The sequence below is a fragment of the Zootoca vivipara genome, chromosome 9 (assembly GCF_965207765.1).
Source record: "Zootoca vivipara chromosome 9, rZooViv2.hap1.1, whole genome shotgun sequence".
Taxonomy (NCBI): domain Eukaryota; kingdom Metazoa; phylum Chordata; class Lepidosauria; order Squamata; family Lacertidae; genus Zootoca; species Zootoca vivipara.
Window position 1 is genome coordinate 35,813,209 of NC_142592.1, and position 22,836 is coordinate 35,836,044.

The window sequence follows — 22,836 nt, forward strand, 5'->3', positions numbered from 1 at the left end:
CGCCGATCGGCGGGGTTTCGTCTCGTCTCCGAGACGGCCCGTCTCTGCTAGGAGTGGGGAGGGCAGCGAGAGCGACGCTGCGCCCCTTAGAACCTCGGGAAGGGCGTCCCGAGGGCAATTTGCTCGGCACAGACCCAATCCGGACTCCCCAACTCTTCGGCTAGCTCTAATAAGAGCTCCGGAGTGAGGAGGGTAGAAGTCGCGGGGGCCATTTTGAGCGGCAACGTTATTCTAGCAGGGAGAAGCTTCAAGCCGAAGGCGGAGAGCGCTGGATTCTTCCGAAAATAAAACGACTGGAAAAGACTGTAAGTAATCTCACGATTTGGAATATAAAACAATTTGGATCTGGGAGAGAGGGGAGAAAAGAGGAAGCCACCCCCACCCCCCACGGCAACAAAGAGACAGTAAATAGAAACCCGAGGCCATAAACAGAAGATTTGTAAGTCAAAAGGATCTCTCAAAGGCATCAAAGAGAATCTCCCCTTTGATGCAGGGTGAAAAGGGGAGAGAGACTGTGGTTTATGACTGCCCTGCAGCATGAGGTAAAGCCTAAGAAAAACCTTTCTTTCCCTCGGGGACCGGCAGCCCAGACAACCCAGTGAGTTGATCAGGATTTATAAGTCAATTTTTACTTCACTTTGTATTTCTGGACTTTGTGGAATTTCTTTTTTGGCTTAAGTGTTTATGAAATGTGAGTTCGAACTTTATTGTTAATAAGACTTGAAGAATGCAGCCAGCATGTTAAAATGGAGTCGAGAAAATAAACTGTGATCATATTCCACCCCACGTGACAAGTTTTGACCTTGGCAGGACTGAAATATGTCAACAAAAAAGTGTTCCCCTGAGTTCCAGCGGTCTGTTTTGACCTTAATGTGGGAAACAAGAATAGAGTTATGTCAAGAGGAGACACGACGGCAAGAGTTACAGCGAAAATTTCAGGAGGTGATGGCGGAATATGATTTTTTAGGAGATGAAGCTTTTGACACTGAAAAAGATGAATGTGAGAATGACAATGATGGGGAAGGAAAAGATGAAGATGAGGACTGTGATGATTCAACACAAAATGAAGCACACCACGAAAAAAATGATGACTCTACTCTACAAAAAGTTGGATGGAGTGCCCTGCTTTTGAGGGGGGCATGATTGGTATTATTGGAACTCCAGAACGCCCACAGGGAAGAAGGAAAAAATATGCAGAGAAGAGAAGAAATCCAGGGGTCCTGTATGGTGGCCTGGATGGCAAAAGACTGTAAACAGGGGGTGGGGTGAAGGGAAAGCGATGTTGTCTATAAGGATGGATTATCAGGTTTATAACTGGTCTGCTGATTTTGGAATTTGCTGGATTGGGGGGGTAGAGCCGGTAATCGGGGATGTAAGGTTAAATTGAGAATAGTTATAGTTTTAAAAGTGAATGGAATTTGGAAAATGTGAAAATATGGAGGCTTATAGAGGGAGGGGGAAAAAAAATTAGGCACGGGAAGAGAAAATGGGAGTTTGATTTTTCAGTGATTTGAATATCAGATGAAAATGTTAACAATTGATTTATAAGTTGTATAAGATACAAAGGTGTATTATTATAAAGTAAGAAACTGTTGCAGATGATAAAAAAGGGATGAAAACCGGGGAAGGAGGGGGGAGGGGAAGCCCACAAAATATGGTTTTACAACTATGAATGCAAGAAAAAATTTTCTGTTCTGTATTGTTTTTTGTCTTTTTTTTTCGCCCTTTCTTTTTTCCCTTTTTTCCTATTTCTATTTTTCTCTTTTTTTTTGGTATGACAATAGATGGTTGGATGGATGTCCTCCTGCGTACTGCCCTGGTTTGCTGGAGCTCCCTGGTGGCAGGGGGGGGCTTTGGGGTCAGGGGAGGGGGAGGAGGACAGAAATCCAAGCATAAAATGGACCATCTCTGACTGTTCACATACATGGGATACTTCTGTGGCAGGGGAGGACCCATGTGGGTGGGTAGGAAGGAGGTGGAAAAGGTGTTTATGTATGTACCGTTTTTTTTGTTTTTTTGTATTCTGTAAAATTAATAAAAAGTATGTTTAAAAAAAAGAAAGAAAGAAAAACACCCAGAGCCACTCTTGTCTTTAGCATTACTTCATGTATTTGACAGTGGATTCTTGTGGTGTCAGTGAATTCCTGGTGAGAGATGAATTTATGGCAGTAACACTTGTAGCACTTTGGCTGATAGCATACCAAGTGAATAGTGCCAGATTTAGCTGGCTATCAAACACAAACTCCTCCTATCCTATCCATATAGCAAAGAAGCCAGGTGGGAAAACTTGAGAGGAGGGATTTGCCTGGACCAAGGCTGCTAGACATGCTCATGGCAATTAGAGTTCTAAAAATTAAACTGGAATGGGAAAACAGGGATGTAGCTCATATGTTACTGCTAGGCAACCACACAAGCATCTAATAATCCTGGGGCAAGGTAAAATTATCCAGAAGTCTGGGTGAGCTCAAAAAGAAAAGAAAGCAGTAACGGTTACAGTTCTGCATGAAGCAATTCTCTTCACACAAATGTTCTCCCAATAGTTTATATGAATAGTCTTGGTGGAATCTCTCTGGGCTTTTGTATTTTGCAATTATAATTGAGTCATCTTGAGTTCAGTCTTGCATGGGATTTGTGCCAAATCTTTCCAAACGTTAATTTTTTTAGATCCATTAGGGACACGGGTGGCGCTGTGGTCTAAACCACAGAGCTTAGGGCTTGCTGATCAGAAGGTCGGCGGTTTGAATCCCCGTGACAGGGTGAGCTCCCGTTGCTCAGTCCCTGCTCCTGCCAACCTAGCAGTTCGAAAGCATGTCAAAGTGCAAGTAGGTAAATAGGTACCACTCAGGTGGAAGGCAAACGGCATTTCTGTGCGCTGCTCTGGTTTGCCAGAAGCGGCTTAGTCATGCTGGCCACATGACCCGGAAGCTGTCTGCGGACAAACCCCGGCTCCCTTGGCCTATAGAGCGAGATGAGCGCCAGAACCTCAGAGTTGTCCGCGACTGGACCCAACGGTTAGGGGTACCTTTACTTCCTTCTGCATAATTCATATAATGTTTTCTGGGTCCCCCCCCCTTTCCCATATCCTCTTTCCATCAAGCTGTGTTGCTGGAGGCAGTGGCCTTTTAGTCACAATATTGAGTCCCTGGAAGAAAACAGAACTATATGATTCCCTAAAGATGTTACTATTATCTAAGACCAACACAATTTTTTTTAAAAAAATGTTGCCTATGCTTCATTTCTCAGTTAGCTGCTAAGCTACAGGTAAAGCAACCAGTCAAGTGCCTGCCCTTATATCACTCCATATGCTTCTCCCTGACTGTACTGTGCATGCTGCTTCCTGTGGCTCAATCCAACATATGATTACTTGGAAATTAATCCTGCTCAGTACAACTGTCCCTACTCCCAGTAAGAGTGCATAGTTTATTGTAACTCTGGAAGCCTGGGCGATGAGGAAGGGAAGTAATCAGTCTAAACAATAAGAAACACTCAGTCTGAACAGTCAAAACATACTGAATTGAGGGATTATTCTGCTCTGAGTCTAGCTCAGGGGTGTCAAACTCAAATTCATCGGGGGCCGCATCAGCAGTTTGGTCACCCTTAAAGGGCCGGTTGTGTCTGCAGGACTATGTGTCCACTCTTTATTATCATAAATTATTGTCACTGCATTCAATTATTACTGTTTTTTGTAATAATGTAAGCTCATTCCTGCCCCCACACGGATCACATTCCTGTGTCGTGGCGCGTGTGTGGGAGGGGATGTAAACGAGGGAAATTTGAACAAAAGGTGGGGATCGACGGCTTCCGGGGGGGGTTCAACTAAACCTTCGGCAGGAAGGAGAAAGCCACTGCTGGGATTAAAAACCTGCAGATGGAAAGAGGGCTTCCCTCTCCCGCCCTGCGCAAACCCAAACCCCGCTAGGCAGGATGCCACACGCTGCAACCCACCCCATGCTTTGGAGAGGGGCAGGAACATGCGGTGCAGCACCAACTCCCTGCTTTGCTTTTGCATCCTCCCTCCTCAGCGCCAGAGTCCCTTCCGCTCGCGCTGAGGGAGGGCAGCGGATTTCCTGAGGAGGAAGGCGGCGGCAGCCCCAGCGGACGTGCATCTTCGCCTCAGAGCTGCTCTTCCCCCCACCCGCGCTGTTGTCGTCTTCGCCGCCGCCTCTCCCTACCGGGACTGCAGGCAGAGGAGGCTTGAAAACCTCCCCCCCCCAAAAAATTCCCCTCCCACCTACTCAAACCGCGAGGCGACTCCATCTGGAGCCCTACATCACGAGGGGCTGAGAGGAGGCGGCGACAGAGCGGGAAGAGCAGGAACCCGTGCCGTCGCCGCCGCCTCCCTCCCGGCCGCCCCCCAGGGAGCAGCTCCGCCGGAACTGAGAAGCCAAAGGGCGGCTCGGGGGTGGGGGGCAGAGCAAAAGCCAGGCACCCTCCCGAGTGTCTATGAGGAGAAAACGGGGGAAGAGGGAAGAGAAACCCGGCTCCATCAAGAGAGCGACTGTTGCGCTTCGCCTACTTCCCCCTCAGGCTCACTCCGCGTCCCTTTCGCCCGCTCGCTCGCCCACCTCCCGGATGCAGCCGAGTACAGGAAGGGAAGCGGCGGGCGGCGGCTCCCCAGTGCCGCCTCACTCGCTCTCGGAGACAACAGCAAAGCCTGCAAAAAAAAAAATCCAGCGCTGCTCCGTCCCGGCACCAACTTTGCCGGCAGCGCCTGTAGGGCTTTCCTACCTCCTCGGCGGGCTTCCTCCTCCTCCTCCTGCATCTCACTTCCCCGTCTGGCCGCTGTGCCACCGCCTCCCTCAGCCTCATTCGAAATTGAAATTCCCTGGCCAAGGCAATCAGCGCGGCTCCACCGCCCCGGCCTCCGCCTGCAGCCCCGCCCCCGGTTTTGACCCTCGGCCAATCGCAGGCTCCAGAACTACTGTCAGGGGTTATTGTCGGCGGCGGCTACGCGGGCCACATGACGAGGTCTGGCGGGCCGGATTAGGCCCCCGGGCCTTGTGTTTGACACCCGTGGTCTAGCTCAAAAGCAGCTACAAATTTACTAACCAGTTTTAATATAATGGATAGTACGTTTTTAATCATGTTTGCTGGGCTTTTCTATGCTGAGGATGGAGAAGTAAAGCCACAGGATTTCTTGCTAGTCTTACCATAATGCCTTGGTCCCTCTGCCTTCCAAGCAGACCTTCAGACGCAGGTCTGTCTCAAGCACTATGAGCCCACCTCAAAGCGTAAAGGCCTCTGTACATGCTGTGGCCTGCTGAATGTGTCCTCTATGTTGCTTCTGCTCTTCACGTGCCTCTTCCTATGTAGAATGCAGCCTTCACAGAGGCCATTACTGCTCCTGGGCATCAGTGTTCAGTTCTAACAGTGTTTGAGTGTAGCAACTCTACAAAGGCTTGTAAACATAAGGCTTCCTATAGGCTCCCCTCAACCCATATCCATCAGGCAGTATCAGTAGAGACTTCAACTATTCTGTGTAGGCAGCAGCCTCTGCAGAAATCGACAGGTGCCAATCACCAGCACCTTGCATCCTTTGTGCAGCCATGAACCAGGTTCTCTCTTCATCCTTCTATATCCACAAACAGCAATCCACATACTGTCCAAAATGATTCCACAGAACTCCTTAGGGTGTCACTCATTTTTAATCCTTTCATACAAATCCCCATTTGGTATAAATTTTGATGTGTTTCAGAATATCTCTAAATTGAGATATTCAGCTCGGTCTTCAATTATTGCACAGCTGATGGGTATAATTTGTCCACACTGTCCTGTGGGTGACAAGTTTGTCCAAACCATGGCAACAATTGAAATACTAAAACAGTCCTGCTATGGGCAGTTCTGCCTGTTGATTTTGTTGTAAGAAACTCATTAAGTCTGGAAGTAAAATATGCATGTACATGTGTCTGGGAAACATGGAATGACCTTATTTCTCAGGTGCATGCATTGCACATACAGTTATTTCACACTGGTGTTTCCTGCAGCAGTTCTAATAGGTACCATTAGATGTTTTCAGTGGTAGTTGAGGAACCAGGAAAATAGCCAAGCTTCTGCTATGTATTCAGATACATTGGTGTTGTTTTTCATTTGGGCACTCCTAGCCACTGAGGCCACCTGAGTACTCCAGTGACCGTGTAGAAACCAGGATGTGCCAACCCAATCCTCCCAGGGGAATATAATCCCACCCAGGGCCGACTATCTCTCCACATCCCACTACTAAATTGATCTCAGAAACAATTACACCCACCCATTGCTAAGTTTGCAGAAGGGAAGGTTGTCTCTTGCAAAGACCTGTTTTTTGCTGTCTGATGTTGAGAGAGACATATCCTTTACGTTTAGAACATCTAAATTTCTTGTTAAGGCTTTACAGGGGAGATGGGGGGATGGGAAATGACTTATCCACTAGGGGTCAGGGAGTAAAAATGTAAACCATTATTAGTATTCCTGTTGTTGTTTTTGTTGTGTGTGTAATGGCTGCTTGCTAAACACAATAAACCAAACTGACTGACTGACTCCACATCCCAGACGTGAGAACTTTCTACATGTAACACCTCAGTCTCTTCAGGATTCAGCTTTAGTTTGTTGGCCCACATCACCACCTCTAAGCACTGGTCTAACACTTCAGCAGCCTCCTTTGATTCAGTTGGAACAAAGAGATAGAGCTGGGTGTCATCTGCATATTGATGACGCTTTACTCCTAATCCTAGAATCATAGAGGTGGAAGGGTACACTGAGGTCATCTAGTCCAACTCCCTGCAATGCAGAAATCTCAGCACATGGTTCCCCATCCAATTTGAAACCATACTGGACCTGGCTTAGCTTTGCAAATGTGCTAGCAGTTTTATTGCTGCACCACTAGGAGGTATATAAAAACTCAGTCTCCCCATGGGGGAATCAAATCCCAGTCTCCCATGTGACAGGTGGGGATACTTACCGCTATACTAATGATTTAGATGGAAGAGAGAGAGAGAGAGAGAGAGAGAGAGAGAGAGAGAGCGCTGGGTGTCATCTGCATAGTGATCACACTTCAAATCTCCTAAGAGCAGCTCCTGGAGGCTTCATATAGGTGTTAAATATCATGGCAGACAAGATGGAGCCCTGTGGGACACTACAGAACAGTTCCCATGGCACAACTCCTTTCTGGAAATGGCCCTGAAGGTAGGAACAGAACCACTGAAGCGCAATTCCCCCATCCCTCTGATATGCTCCAGAAGGATACTCTGGCCACCAATAGGAAAAAGCACTGAGAGGAGAAAGAGCAGGGTCACATCCACCCATCTCTCTTCTGATAAATGTCATGAACCAGGGTGGCCAAGGCAGTTTCAGGGCCATGACCAGACCTGAAGCCATTGTAAGGAATGCACCTAGCTTATTCATGCTCATTAATGTCAATAGGTCTACTCTGAGTAATACTAAATTGACTATAACTCACAATTATAGTAGCAATAGTGGCTTACTTCATAACCTTCATATGTTTATATGCAAAATATTTATATAGTATCAACAGCAAGGTAGATGATATTCCAGGTCAGTCTCTGAACCTACTGGAACTGATCAAACATGTGACTAACATGTAATGTGTATTTCACTGTAACTTACATGAAGATCCTTCAAGTTCTTGAAATCTCCATCTCTTATTTCAGTGATTCTATTGTTCTGTAGGTCCAGTAGAGTCGTATCTGGGGGGAGATCCTTTGGAACTTGATCCAGACCTGTAATGGGATTTTTAAAATGGCAATTACTGTAATAAGAACAAGTTAAAAGTCCTGCTGGATCAGACCAAAAGTCCAGGTAGACCAACATCCTGTTCTTATAGTGGCCAACTAGATGTTCATAGTAAGCCCACAAGTAGGATCTGAATGCAACAGTCCACACTTGTGATTCCTAGTACAGTGGTACCTCAGGTTACAAACGCTTCAGGTTACAGACTCTGCTAACCCAGAAATAGGACCTCGGGTTAAGAACTTTGCTTCAGGATGAGAACAGAAATCGTGCTCCAGCGGTGAGGCAGCAGCAGGAGGCCCCCATTAGCTAAAGTGGTGTTTCAGGTTAAGAACAGTTTCAGGTTAAGAACAGACCTCCAGAACGAATTAAGTTCTTAACCAGATGTACCACTGTAACTTGTATACAGAGGCATATGGTCTCCAACAGGGGAGGGAGAATGTAGCCAGTATGACCAGTAGCCACTTACAAGGTTAAAGGTAAAGGACCCCTGAATAGTTAAGTCCAGTCAAAGGTAACTATGGGATGTGATGCTTATCTCACTTTCAGGGCGAGGGATCCTCTTTGAATTTATCTATTCTTCTTTTTTAAAGCCATCCAAGCTGGTCACCGTCACAACATACAAAAGCATAAAGATGCTTTAAAGAGGATCAATAGTTACTTATATCTTTATTATTGAAGCATAGCAATTGATTTCTAGCTTTCACTACCTAAAAATTGCAAAGATTGATAATAACTGCTACTCTGAAACGGACAAGTGGTTCATCTACCTCAGCATTCTGTCTTTGATAATAGCCAGTTCCCTCAACGAGGGTTTAGACCAGTGTTTACCAAACTTGGGTCTCCAGTTGTTTTTGGACTACAACTCTCATCATCCCTAGCTAGCAGGACCAGTGGTCATGGATGATGGGAATTGTAGTTCAAAAACAGCTGGAGACCCAAGAATGGGGAACATTGGTTTACATCAGGCATCCCCAAACTCAGCCCTCCAGATGTTTTGGGACTACACTTCCCATCAGCCTTGTTAGCTAGGGATGATGGGAGTTTTAGTCCCAAAACATCTGGAGGGCCGAGTTTGGGGGTGCCTGGTTTAGAAATGTAAAAATATCATAAACATCTGATTTGCTACCTTATATCTTCAACTGTTCACAGTAGTCTGGTACTATAACAATTCATCTATAGTTCTTTTCTCCCTTAGGTCCTTAGCCAAGGCATCATTCATCATCAGTGCCATAGAAGGAGTTATTCCTATTGTTTATTCCAGGGGGCCCTCCAGAAGTTGTTGGACTATAACTTCTGTCAGCCCTAGCAAGCATGCCTCTGTTGGGATCCACAGAATGCTGTGTGAAATAGTAAATCTGCAGGCCTGAGTGCACTAGTAAAGTGAAACTGGCTGATGCAATACTTTCTGTAGAAGTGCTGGGTCAGAATGACTCAGCAGTAATGTGCTGTCAGTTGATTGGTTGTCAGTGGTTTAAAAGGGAAACCTATCCAGCAATGTTTGTGGTGGTGTTGTAGAAGGGTGTGGTCAGTGAGAGGTTTAGAGAGTGTATGAACTGCTTGTGTATGAACTGCCTGTAGATATTTGTATATAGCTCACAATAAATATACTGCACTAAAGAAACTGGAACTCTTAACATCTCTGCTAAAGCGCCGTGAAGAAATTCGCGACAGGGTTATGGGCCCAGCACGCTTCCGCTGCGCAAGAGTCCAGGTAGCAGTTGTCTAGCCGTGAGGAGCTGGAGGTGAGCTGAAGGTATGGAGCAGTCCAGAGCTGGCGTGTTGCTAGAGAAGCTGACGGCCACTAACTACAACGTCTGGTCGGTCCGCATGCAACACTTCCTCAAGCGTGAGGGTTTGTGGAAGGTGGTGGAAACTACGCCACAGTCCCCTGAGGAGGATTGGGACGATGATGAGAAGCTGGCACAAGCGGTGGCCGAGCTAGAAAAGGATGAGAGAGCACTGTCTACTATTGTTCTTGGAGTGGACGATAGCCAGCTTGTCTACGTAACAGATAAGGTGACGGCGAAGGAGGCGTGGGATGCACTCAGGGCTGTCCATGTGCGTGAGACAGCTGGTTCACTGATAACGCTGACCAGGAGAATGTACCGGTGTCGGAAGAAACCGGGCGACTCTCTGGTAAACCACCTAAAGTTCCTAACAGGCTGTTTCCAGGAGCTAGCCTTAAGAGGGAAGCCAGTGGGGGAAGAGGACAAAGTTTTCATAGTCCTGAGTTCCCTTGACGACAGCTATGATATGCTGGTCACTTCTCTCGAGTCGGTGGAGGCTGATAAGCTGACCCTGGAATACATCACCGGGCGGTTGTATGCAGAGGAGGACAGGCGTGCCGAGCGAAAGATGACCTCAGCCCAGCTGTTGGAGCATCCCAGAGGGAACAACAGCCGGGAGGAGCAGAGGTGCCAGCAGCCAGAGAATGAGCCAGGAGGAGCTGCTGCAGCCCAGCCGGTAGTCAACAAAGTAAAAAGGTGTTTTTGCTGCAAGTCCAGTGGACATCTGCTTCGGGACTGCCCGAAAAAACACCAAAAACAGCAGAAGCACAGGAGGCAGCAGAGAGAGTCTACCGCCTGGGTGTCTGCAGATGGTCAAGAAAATGAAGAGCTGTGGGTTCTGGACAGTGGAGCTTCTCAAACTTTTTGTAAAAGAAAAGCATTGCTGACTGATGCTAGGGCTTCAAACAAAAAACATGTAAGTCTTGCTACAGGCCAGAAAGCTAATGTGGTTTGTGAGGGGGAGGTTGTGTTCCCACAACTGGGACACACATTCAGGAATGTGTTGTGTGTGCCTAGTTTGCAAAACAATCTCCTAAGCATTCCTGACTTGGCAAAAGCAGGCTTTGAAGTAAACTTTGTGGGAGACCAGTGCCAGATAAAGAAAAATGGGGCAGTGTTGGCAAATGCTGACCTTAGAACTAATATGTATGTATTACGGAGTGAGTCTAAGGTTGCAAATGTGCAAAATGTCCCAACCCACAATATGTGTATTCATCTCCTGCATAGACGCATGGCTCATGCTAGCTTTAAGGTGCTGAACAAAACGTTGGAGTTGTGTGGGGGGATGAAAAACATTAAGAGTTGTAGTAAGTACTTGGACTGCAATATTTGCAAGGAGGTCAAGAGTAGGGCTTGCCCAGTAGCAAGAGCAAGCCAGAGAGAAACCAAAAGACCACTGGAGTTGATTCATGCCGATGTAACAGGTCCTTTTCCACCAAGTGTCTCCCGTAATAAGTATTGTTTAATTCTGGTGGATGACTACTCTAGGTTTGGCTGGGTCTACCCATTAAAGCAAAAGTCTGAAGTGCCCCAAACTTTGAAGTTCTGGGTAAGAAGGGTAGAAAGGCAATTTGGCCAAAAGGTGTTTTCTATTCAGACAGACAGGGGAGGTGAATTTATGGCAAGCTCTCTAAGAGACTGGTTGCGAACCCAAGGGATTAAACATAGGCTTGCCAATGTGGCAACTCCTCAAGAGAATGGTGTAGCAGAGCGTAGGGGAGGAGTTTTGCAGACACAAATGAAAGCATTGTTAGCAGATGCAGATCTTCCAATTAAATATTGGGCTGAGAGTATTAAAACAGCTAATTATATTGGGAATCGCCTATGGTCAAGTGTATTAGATGATATACCCTACAAGGTTCTCTATAACAAAAGTCCCAGTTTGCAACATTTGAGAATCTTTGGAACAAAGGCATGGGTGGATATACCTGTGAAAAATCGAAGAAAAGGTGGAAAAAGAGCACAGCAGTTGTTATTTCTTGGGTATGAAAGTGGAACAAAAGCTTACCGGTTTGAAAACGATAAAAACCTTTTGAGTTTTAGTCGGTCAGCCAGTTTTAATGAGCAAAGAAATTGGCCCAAGATACATGCAAACCAATTGCCAGAAAGTGTTTTACTGCCGAGTGTATCTGATAAGGCAGTTGAAACAAAGCTAAGAATTGGCAGCTCTCCCAGTAAAGTTGAAAGGGAGGAGGTAAAGACTGAGCAACTTTCTCCAACTACTCGAGTGGAGCAAGGGGAAAAAGAAAGTGTAACCAGGACAGGAGGAGGTAAATCTCCAGTGTCAATCCACCCCAAAAGCAGTCCTGAAGGTAGCCCAGGGAGTGAGATTAATGAACCTAGGAGGTCTGAGAGAAGTAATAAAGGTCAACCTCCAGCCCGTTATGGGTTCACAGACAGCATAAATCAGGTGTGTGTAATTGAGCCAGAAAACTTTGAAGAACTGCAAGAGTTACCTACTCTAGAGAAAGAGGCGTGGTTAAAGGCAATGCAGGCAGAGTATGACTCTTTGCTAAACAACAGTGTGTTTGTACCTGCAGAATTGCCTAAAGGTAAAAAGCCCATAAGCTGTAGATGGGTTTTTAAAGTGAAAACGCTGGCTGATGGTAGTTGCCAAAGGAAAGCCAGGCTAGTTGCCAGAGGCTTTACGCAAAAGAAACTGATTCACTATGATGAAGTCTTTGCCCCAACAACAAAATCTGAAACAGTAAAATCAGTTTTAGCAATGGCAAGCCTGAGGGGGTTAAAAGTTAATCATTTTGATGTTGCCTCAGCATATTTAAATGCTCCCATTGATGCAGAGGTGTATTTGCAGCAAATACCAGGTTATGAGCTGGAAAGAGACAGCATGGTCTTAAAGCTGCAGAGAGCACTATATGGTTTACACCAAAGTGCACGTCTATGGCATGAATGCATAGACACAACTTTGAAAAAGATAGGATTCAAACAAAGCCTGGCTGATTCCTGTTTATATTCAGCAACAGTACAAGGAAGCGTTTGTTATTTACTTTTGTATGTTGATGATATTTGTCTAATAACAACTGCACAAAAGCAAGTGTCTTGGTTCATGAACAACCTAGGTAACAAGTACAAACTGAAGCATTTGGGAGAAATCCAAAATTACTTAGGAGTAGAGGTTCAGAGGAATGAAGAGGGTGTCTACTCCCTAAGTCAGAAGGAAAAGATTGAAAAATTACTGAAGACATATGGAATGGAAAGGGCAAATGAGGCTGACACTCCCATAACTACACAGTATAAAAATGAACCAGAGGGGCAGAAATGTGAGAATGCAACAGCATTTCATTCTTTGTTGGGTTCTCTGTTATATTTAAGTTGCTGGACGAGACCTGACATAACATTGGCAGTGCACATGTTAAGCCAAAGAAGTGCAGACCCAGCTCAGAGAGATTGGGTAGCACTTAAAAGAATCCTGAGGTATCTGAAAGGCACAAAAGATTACAAACTGGTGCTAGATACAGGGTGTGATCAACAAGTATATGCCAGCTGGGGAGACAGAGAAAATGGAAAATCTACCACTGGCTATGCCATATATATTGGAAATGCCCTGGTTCAATGGAAAAGCCTCAAGCAAACGTTTGTTGCCACAAGTACTTGTGAAGCAGAGTACTCAGCCATAAGCGAATGTGTGTCACAAATAGAGTGGTTTGCTTGCCTAACAAAAGAACTAGGAATACCTTCAGAAATGCCAATCACTGTGCTCAGTGATAACATGGCAGCACAGCAGCTTGCCAACCAACAGAACTTTAAGAGCAAAAGTAAACATATTGCAATAAGATATGGCAATGTTAAAAATGCTTTGGAAAGAAATGTGTTAAAAGTACAACATTGTAACACAAAATGTAATGTGGCAGACTTATATACAAAATGTTTGGATGCTTCTAAATTTCGAGACTTAAGAGAATTGTTAGGTCTCAAGCCTTTGACTTAAGGAGGAGTGTTGGGATCCACAGAATGCTGTGTGAAATAGTAAATCTGCAGGCCTGAGTGCACTAGTAAAGTGAAACTGGCTGATGCAATACTTTCTGTAGAAGTGCTGGGTCAGAATGACTCAGCAGTAATGTGCTGTCAGTTGATTGGTTGTCAGTGGTTTAAAAGGGAAACCTATCCAGCAATGTTTGTGGTGGTGTTGTAGAAGGGTGTGGTCAGTGAGAGGTTTAGAGAGTGTATGAACTGCTTGTGTATGAACTGCCTGTAGATATTTGTATATAGCTCACAATAAATATACTGCACTAAAGAAACTGGAACTCTTAACATCTCTGCTAAAGCGCCGTGAAGAAATTCGCGACAGCCTCATAGTCAGAGCTACCTCTTACTTATTCTATTGAATTTTGAATGAAACCAGTCCTGCTGACATCCCCACCCCCACCCCTGCCATCCATTGAAGTAAAATAGCTTCCCTTTCCCCACCAATTCAAACAAGCAGTTTATTCATACAATTTCAAGTCAAGCTTTAAGTCCACTGCTTCAAATTCCAAGTCCTCCATGTTCTAATCATGGTCAGTTAAATCCTAAACTCTAATTCTGGATGACAGTCAGGGACCCGGTCTTGGAAACTTTCCAAATACCATGTTCTGCTGACTTCAGCAAATATGAAGTGCTTGAAGAAAGACCATGTTTGGATTCAGTTCCTTGTCATACATCTAAAAAGAATAAATTGTATGTAATCAACGTAGTCAGACCAAAAACATGCTTCATTTGATTTGTATCCTTCCACTAAAGTAAAGAGCTGATCACTGATTGTAATGAGTAAAACATCAGAATATAATTAAAGAAGTTTTGCATTGTTTTTACATTCAGGCTTTTCCACATATCAGTGCTCTCATATTTATCCTCATATAAAATGTCCAGACTATTAGATTTATAAAAACTAATACAATTTTAAATGACTCCGCTGCCATTTCTTTTTTTGAAATGGAAACTATATACAGAGCGTTGTTTTTACAAAAAGATTCATTTCTGTTCTGTGAATGCCTGAAGAACATCAGTCAGTTTAAATTAAAAACACTTGTGATACCATTTCAAATATGTGGCTTAGGTGGAGGAAGAAAATTAAAATTATTGCATATTACCTAACCCTATCTGAATAAAATAACTCTGTCACCCACTTTTGCTTTTCTAACCAAAATATCTTGTAAGTATGCATATTCATTCTTGACCGATTTATCCTGGTTTTTAACAGAATCAAAAATTCTGTCTGTCCTGATAGTATAGAAAGTCTTCACAGAAAGAGAGAATTACTCAGTACTGTGATGTGTGCCCATTTTTGACACTAGTCCTGAAATGAATAGTCACGAGTAACTTGGGTCAATTAATTTAAATGGCTACACAGTTTTTAAAACACAGAGGCCCAGAATAATATTTCAAATGCCTGGATGAACAGAAAGGTATTCACTTGGCACCAAAATTGAAAGGTGCCTCTGAAAGGTTCTTAAGGTTCAACTAGGTACATATGGGAGAGTAAGCAGAGAAGATAGGGTAGTGAGGAGTCCGGGCAATTTATATAAAATCCACAATTTATTTCAAACAAAGCTAACACTAGAAAATATCATAGAAGTACAATCTGAAACTTTTGAAGGTAAGACTAGATTGATTTATGAATAAAACCAGAGGTAGAACCTTAGTCTTATCTTGATTCCTCTCTCTTTTTAAGTTCCCATATTCAGTCTATTGCAAAGTTACCCCCCTTACATCAAAATAATAATAATAATAATAATAATAATAATAATAATAATAATAAAAAATTATTTATACCCCGCCCATCTGGCTGGGTTTCCCCAGCCACTCTGGGCGGCTTACAACAGAAAAATGAGATAAAATAATCTATTAAAGATTAAAAGCCTTCCTAAACAGGGCTGCCTTCAGATGTCTTCTAAAAATCTGGTAGCTGTTTTTCTCTTTGACATCTGATGGGAGGGCGTTCCACAGGGGAGGCGCCACCACCGAGAAGGCCCTCTGCCTAGTTCCCTGCAACTTGGCTTCTCGCAACGAGGGAACCGCCAGAAGGCCCTCGGTACTGGACCTCAGTTTCCGGGCAGAATGATGGGGGTGGAGACACTCCTTCAGGTATACTGGACTGAGGCCATTTAGGGCTTTAAAGGTGAGCACCAACACTTTGAACTGTGCTCGGAAACGTACTGGGAGCCAATGTAGATCTTTCAAGATCGGTGTTATGTGGTCTCGGCAGCCGCTCCCAGTCACCAGTCTAGCTGCCGCATTCTGGATTAGTTGTAGTTTCCGGGTCACCTTCAAAGGTAGCCCCACGTAGAGCGCATTGCAGTAGTCCAAGTGGGAGATAACCAGAGCATGCACCACTCTGGCGAGACAGTCTGCAGGCAGGTAGGGTCTCAGCCTGCGTACCAGATGGAGCTGATAGACAGCTGCCCTGGACACAGAATTGACCTGTGCCTCCATGGACAGCTGTGAGTCCAGAATGATTCCCAGGCTGCACACCTGCTCCTTCAGGGGCACAGTTACCCCATTCAGGGCCGGGAATCCTCTACACCTGCCCGCCTCCTATCCCCCACAAACAGTACTTCTGTCTTGTCAGGATTCAACCTCAATCTGTTAGCCGCCATCCATCCTCCAACCGCCTCCAGGAACTCAGACAGGACCTTCACCGCTTTCACTGGTTCTGATTTGAAAGAGAGGTAGAGCTGGGTATCATCCGCATACTGATGAACACCCAGCCCAAACCCCCTGATGATCTCTTCCAGAGGCTGCATATAGATGTTAAAGAGCATGGGGGAGAGGACAGAGCCCTGAGGCACCCCACAAGTGAGAGCCCAGGGGTCCGAACACTCATCCCCCACCACCACTTTCTGAACACGGCCCAGGAGGAAGGAGCGGAACCACTGTATGACAGTGCCCCCAGCTCCCAACCCCTCTAGACAATCCAGAAGGATGTTATGGTCGATGGTGTCGAAAGCCACTGAGAGATCCAGCAGAACTAGGAAACAGCTCTCACCTTTGTCCCTAGCCTGCCGAAGATCATCAACCAGTGCGACCAAGGCAGTTTCAGTCCCATGATGAGACCTGAATCCCGACTGGAAGGGATCCAAATGGTCCGTTTCTTCCAGGCGTGTCTGGAGTTGTTCAGCAACCACTCGCTCAATCACCTTGCCCAAGAATGGAAGATTTGAGACTGGGCGATAGTTGGCCATATTGGCCGCATCTAAAGATGGTTTTTTAAGAAGTGGTTTAATAACCGCTTCTTTCAGCCGGTCTGGGAAGGCTCCCTCACAGAGAGAAGCATTCACCAACCCGCGAAGCCCATCGCCCAGCCGTTCCCGGCTAGCTTTTATAAGCCAGGATGGGCATGGATCAAGGAGACAGGTGGTTGCTTTCACTCGTCCAAGCAGCCTGTCCACATCCTCAGAGGTAACAGATTGAAATTGATCCCACACAACTGGACTAGACAGGACTCTAGCACTCCCCCGCCCTGGCCCTGCTCCCACGGTGGAGTCTACCTCTTCCCGAATCTGAGCGACTTTGTCTGCAAAAAAACTTTGCAAAATCATTGCGGGAGATCATGCGGCCCGAACTGGGCCCCGATGGAGCAGGTGGTTCCACTAAACTGCGAACCACCTGAAAAAGTCTACTGCTGCTGTTTTCTGCAGATGCAATAGAGGCAGTGAAGAATGTCTTCTTCGCTGTTGCTACCGCCACTTGGTAGGCTCGACATTGAGCTCTAACCCGTGTCCGGTCAGCTTCAGAATGAGTTATCTGCCACCAGCGCTCTAGCCGTCTCAGCGATTGTTTCATTGCCCTCAGATCCATGGAAAACCACAGGGCTGTCCAGGCTCCATGCAATCGGAGAGGGCGCTTCGGAGCCAAACAGTCAATAGCCTTGGTTAACTCTACATTCCAGCGGGCCACCAGGGAATCGGCTGAAAGGCCATCAACATGGGATAAAGCATCCCCTACCACTCTCTGGAAACCATTTGGATCCATTAAGTGGCGGGGGCGGACCATCCGAATCGGTCCCACCTCCCTGCAGAGGGGAAGGGTTGCAAACCTATGGTCATTTCTCTCTGCTCACTAGTGAAGTCTGGTTTCTGCTCAGGCTTTCTCCTGCCTTGACTACTGCAGCCTTCTTATCTCTGTTTGGCATATGTCAGCCCTATTTCTATCCATAAGTTTATGAATAAAAAAATTAATTTATTTTAACTAAGAAATCTTACTGGTTTACTGTTGGTTATAAGTTAAATATATCTTCCAAGTCCAATTTGCATGAATTCTGAGCTTGTAAGGGTTGACTCATAATACCTTGCTGTTATAGATTCCTTGTTGCAGGAGCTGATAGAATTGCCTAATGTATTTATATAAACCCATACTTTTGGATTTACTTATTGTGCTTGGGTTTAAGAGAAGACTTATTGCCACTACAAGTTTGTATCAAATTTGCATTTTCTTACAGAACTTGTTGCAAGCACAACTTGTAAACTTGAATTATTTCATCCATCTGGACTCTTAGCAAATTAAAACATGTGAAACTGATCTAGCAACAGGAAGCCATATGGCAGTGATTGATTTTCTTGAAGATTTCTCCATTCATTGCTCATACATGACTCAGCCTGGGCCACCGGGCCTATAAATTGCCTTTGTCATTTATATCTTTTGCCGAATATATTCTGGAATGACTAACCATTACAATGTGTTCCAAATAATAAGACCTTTTGATCCTAGTATTTCATAACACCATTTCCACAGCTGAAGTTATCAGAAATACTGTGTAGTAGTATATACAATTATGGTAGCATTTGTAAATTTCCATTAATCAGAGTATTTGTCCTCTCCCCTGACATGAAACTGCATACATAGGAATAGCCCCATATATCTCATATCTCTGTTTTTAGCCTGAGCCAAGCATCTAGGTACCACAAATTTCCTACAGGCTGGTGCTACTTTGCATGGTGGAAGGATGGAGGCATGTGCTTGAACTTTGGCTGCAACATTAGTTCCTCTCTGTGTGTAAATGGCTGGAGTCTTTCCAGGAGACCCCCATATGACAGTTACCTCCATTTATCTTTCCGTCAAGTTGCTTCTATGCAGAAAATGGTACAATTCATGTGCCCTCTATTTCACATGTGGCATGAAGTCTTGATTGGCAACAACTTTCCACCACATGTGCATGTTGCAAAATGTGTTAGTGGTTCATGACGAACACCACATGGGATTCATGTGGTTCACTACACTGAAGTGATGCCATGTATTAAATTTCTATTTGAGTGTTTGAACATTCTTTCAAAAGCCCAGTATGCCTGTGGTTTGTTCCTCAACAACCCTAATTGCTATGTGATACAATTCATTCATTCATTTTATTTTATTTTATTTTATTTTTTGTTTGGGAAGGAGTGGCAGACTGGTAGAGATGGGAAGGTGTGCTTCCCCTCTTCATTCCCCCCTATAGTGTTCTTGGAAAAAAACTTTTAAACAAGCCATTGGCATATTGATTACAAAACCCTAACAAAGCAAAACGCTCATATGACTCTTCCTATGTGATGTCTATAACAGCAAATGGGTAGAATGTATTCCTCAAGTCAACTCTTCAGCAATGTAGGCCAGTTTGCTAAATGTGCTGGCAGGGCAATCTCGAGCAGGTCGGGCGCCCTGGCGCTGAGGGATGGAGATCGCTCCGGCGCCCCTGCCCTCGCAGCGCGTAGCATGGCTTCCGCGCGGCTTTGCCGCGCAGCGCCCCACCTACCAACCAGGCGCCCTTACACCCTGTGCCACCAGACTCTACCTAGAGCCGGCCCTGTGTGCTGGAGAGTTTTAAAATAAAGTACAGTAGTACCTTGGTTTACAAACGCAATCTGTTCTGTGGAGGTGTCCGCTCGCCAAGCCACTCGCTCACTGAAGGCATGCTTCTGCACATGCACGAAGCGCTGATAGAGCGCTTCTGCACATGCACGAAGCGCTGATAGAGCGCTTCTACACATGCGCGAAGCGTCGATAGAGCACTTCTGCGCACGCATGTGCTGCGCAGATTGCTTCTGCGCATGCACGAGCTGTAGACACTTCCGGGTCCACGGCATTAGTAAACAGAGGTTTTCGTAAATGGAGGTAGGCGTAAACAGAGGTTCCACTGTACTCAGTTTGAAAATCCACATCAAGGGTAAACAGAGAAGTTCCTTCACACAAATGAGAATACTGAGCATCTTTCACAAAAGTCTGGTTTTTAGCAGCAGAAGAAAGAGTTTCAGTGTTGTTTTGGTTTGACCAGCTCTTGAAAAACTGATGAAGAGTCAAATAAATTTGAAAACATACTTTGTGCATGTTAAGGAACTTCTCTGTTTACCCTTGATGTGAGAAGATGTTTTAATTAAACCACATTCTTCCAGTGCAGAGCCTTTGACTCCATATATGCTAACAGAGGATGTACTTAATGCACATGTATTTATTACTGAATTCAGGGATGGGAAACTGTGGTCCTTCAGATGTTGCTGGACTCCAATTTCCATCAGCTCAAGTCAGCCTTACCAATGGCCAGGGAGCATAGGAGTTGGATTCCAGCAACATCTGCCCCTCTGAGTCTTAAGAGGGTGGAATGAGAGTGTTGTATGCAATAAAATTCAGTAATGCATGGGTGGAGAGAGGAGAATCAATTATGAAAAGTAATTATCCACCCAAATTGCTAGGCATTTCAGTAGATATTTAAACAGGCTCTCAAGTCAGCTAAGCAAACCATCCAAAAATATTTTCATATTTGATCATTCAGTCCAGAGGGAGTTTTAACATAAATAATATGTTGTAAAAAGCTTGTTGATGGGATATAGTAATGTTATCTTGTTCCACCCTTGCACACTAGGGAGGATGAAGTCTGGATAACAGTCAACTAGAATTCTTACAGCATAACAGAATTAATTCAGCCAGCATTCTGAGGCTCCAACAGCTAGAGCAAAGCAATAGTTTCTCTGGTGTGAAAAGCTATAGAAAATGAAGTCCCTATTCAGACACACTAGTAATTTAGAATCTAGCAACAGTTTGGGATGTGAGTGAGATACACCATACATATATGAAGTATATTCATGAAATGGACTGCGATTAAAACCCTCAAAATGGCACCATTTATCAGTGGACATAGCTCAATCTGAACTATTTCCATCATTAATGGGTTGGTTTTGAGATTTATGAACAATGTCAGAAATGTTTGTTTCATGAAACTTTTTTTGGACAAACACAATCAGTCCTTGGTGATGACTATTCTTTACCTGTAAGTCAAGGAAATTAAATTTTGATTTTACTGGCCTACTGAAAGCCAAAAATGACAATATTTTTTGATTTTTTGAGAACTGTATGATTCAAGTTGTGATTAGCCAGTCATCTCTTTTGCTAAACAGATTTCTAATGACACAGGATGGATGGTGAATGTTTTTCTAAATGGGAGCTAATATTTGGGAGATCTCAGCTTCAAGAAGGAGACCTCTCATCCAGCTGAGGGGAAGTGGCTGTTGAATGGTTATATGTGTGTAAGAAGCAGTTTCTAACTGGAGCAGAGAATTGGAGCCTAACCAGACTTTGCTTTAATAGCATAATTAGCAACCATATTTTTTAAATTGATAGTTGTGAAAGTGGGGTGGTTTTTCATAAGAGTCACTGAAATTAGGGGAGGACAGTTTTACACTTCCTTCCTCAGCTGTAATCCTAATAAAATCACATACCTTAGCTTAATATTTAAATAACAACAACAACCAAGCATAGTTGGCAATCACACTATTAAAGTAATACAGTGGACGCTCGGGTTGCGATCGTGATCCGTGCGGGAGGCATGTTTGCAACCCGCAGCGTTCTCAACCTGCAACGCCACATCTGCGCATGTGTGGGTCGCAATTTGGCACTTCTGCACATGCACAAAGCACAATTTAGCACTTCTGCGCATGCGCCGAAATCCGGAAGTAACCCATTCTGGGACTTCTGGGTTCAGTGCGGTGTGCAACCTGAAAACGTGCAACCTGAAGCAGCCGTAACCCGAGGTATGACTGTACAGTATCTTGTTTGCCCCTTTATTGAAGGCTAAAAGTATATTGGGTTCTATGTAACTCTGGGAATCATATGTAGGCAGGAGCTTTGCTGTTTGCCTCTCCCAACCAGCCAAATATTACAAAAAGCATCATAATATATCTCTTCCAAAAACCCCAACAACATCCAGTAGCTTCATAGCATCAAGGCCGTCAGCAGATCTCTTCAGAAGAATGTGAAGGACTAAGCAGATGGGATAAGTTTGGTGTTCATTGTCTCCTTTTGAGTTCTGGTTTCAGTTTAGAAGACAACTGATCAAAACAGAAATCTGTCCTGTTCCAGTAATTGTCTCAGAATGTCCTTGGGATCTCCACATACAGTACTTAAAATAGTGCTGAATTTTTAACCTGCCTAACTGAAAATTCAAAGCATAACCAAAGCTCTAGTTCAGTCACAATGTCTCTTATCTAGAAGATACAGGTTGACTAAATAAGTGTAAGGTAAAGGTAAAGGGACCCCTGACCATTAGGTCCAGTCGTGACCGACTCTGGGGTTGCACGCTCATCTCGCATTATTGGCCGAGGGAGCCGGCGTATAGCTTCCAGGTCATGTGGCCAGCATGACAAAGCCGCTTCTGGCAAACCAGAGCAACACATGGAAACGCCATTTACCTTCCCACTGTAGCGGTTCCTATTTATCTACTTGCATTTTGACGTGCTTTCGAACTGCTAGGTTGGCAGGAGCTGGGATCAAGCAACGGGAGCTCACCCCGTCACAGGGATTCGAACCGCCGACCTTCTGATCAGCAAGCCCTAGGCTCAGTGGTTTAACCACAGCGCCACCTGGGTCCCATAATTGTAGAGACATGCATTTTCACATAAGGAAGTGATAGGACAATTAACTTCCTAGAAAAAAATCACCAAAAACCCCAGAAAATAAAATTGTCAACTCAACAGAAAAAGTCATCATAGAAACTAAAAAAACAAACAAAAAAACTTTTCCTCTTTTGATTCTTAACTTCCCCCACCATTTCTAAGTTTTATGGGGGTTTGTTTCCTTTACTTGGGATCTACTTCCTCGCCTAGATGTTTCGCCGTTGCCCATTGCTCTGCTTCCTCTTCGTGCCTGGAAAGCATCCAGTGCACAGACATATATATTTGTATTTGTCAATGAAGACTAAAATAGTTACATTTTAATCAAACTAGAATAATTAAAAAGCATTACTGTTAGTTCCAAATTAAGGCCAATGTTAGAAAATGTTAGAGTCCACTTGCTCATATTTCCAAGTTAAAACTGGTAACAACCAGTTTTATGTGGCCCATGTAACCTATTGATTAGGAAATAG

The 22,836-nt window shown here is 44.6% G+C and overlaps 1 protein-coding gene across 3 annotated transcripts in view; it reads right to left on the reverse strand.

Annotated features, from left to right (window-relative positions):
- DCN (decorin) overlaps nt 1-22,836 on the reverse strand; it is an 81,242-nt gene that overhangs the window by 13,246 nt on the left and 45,160 nt on the right. For all 3 annotated transcript variants that reach the window (XM_088652577.1, XM_035127232.3, XM_035127233.3), the window contains exon 3: nt 7,600-7,712. In XM_088652577.1, coding sequence (XP_088508703.1) covers nt 7,600-7,712 — 113 coding nt within the window. The remainder of the gene's footprint in view (nt 1-7,599; nt 7,713-22,836) is intronic.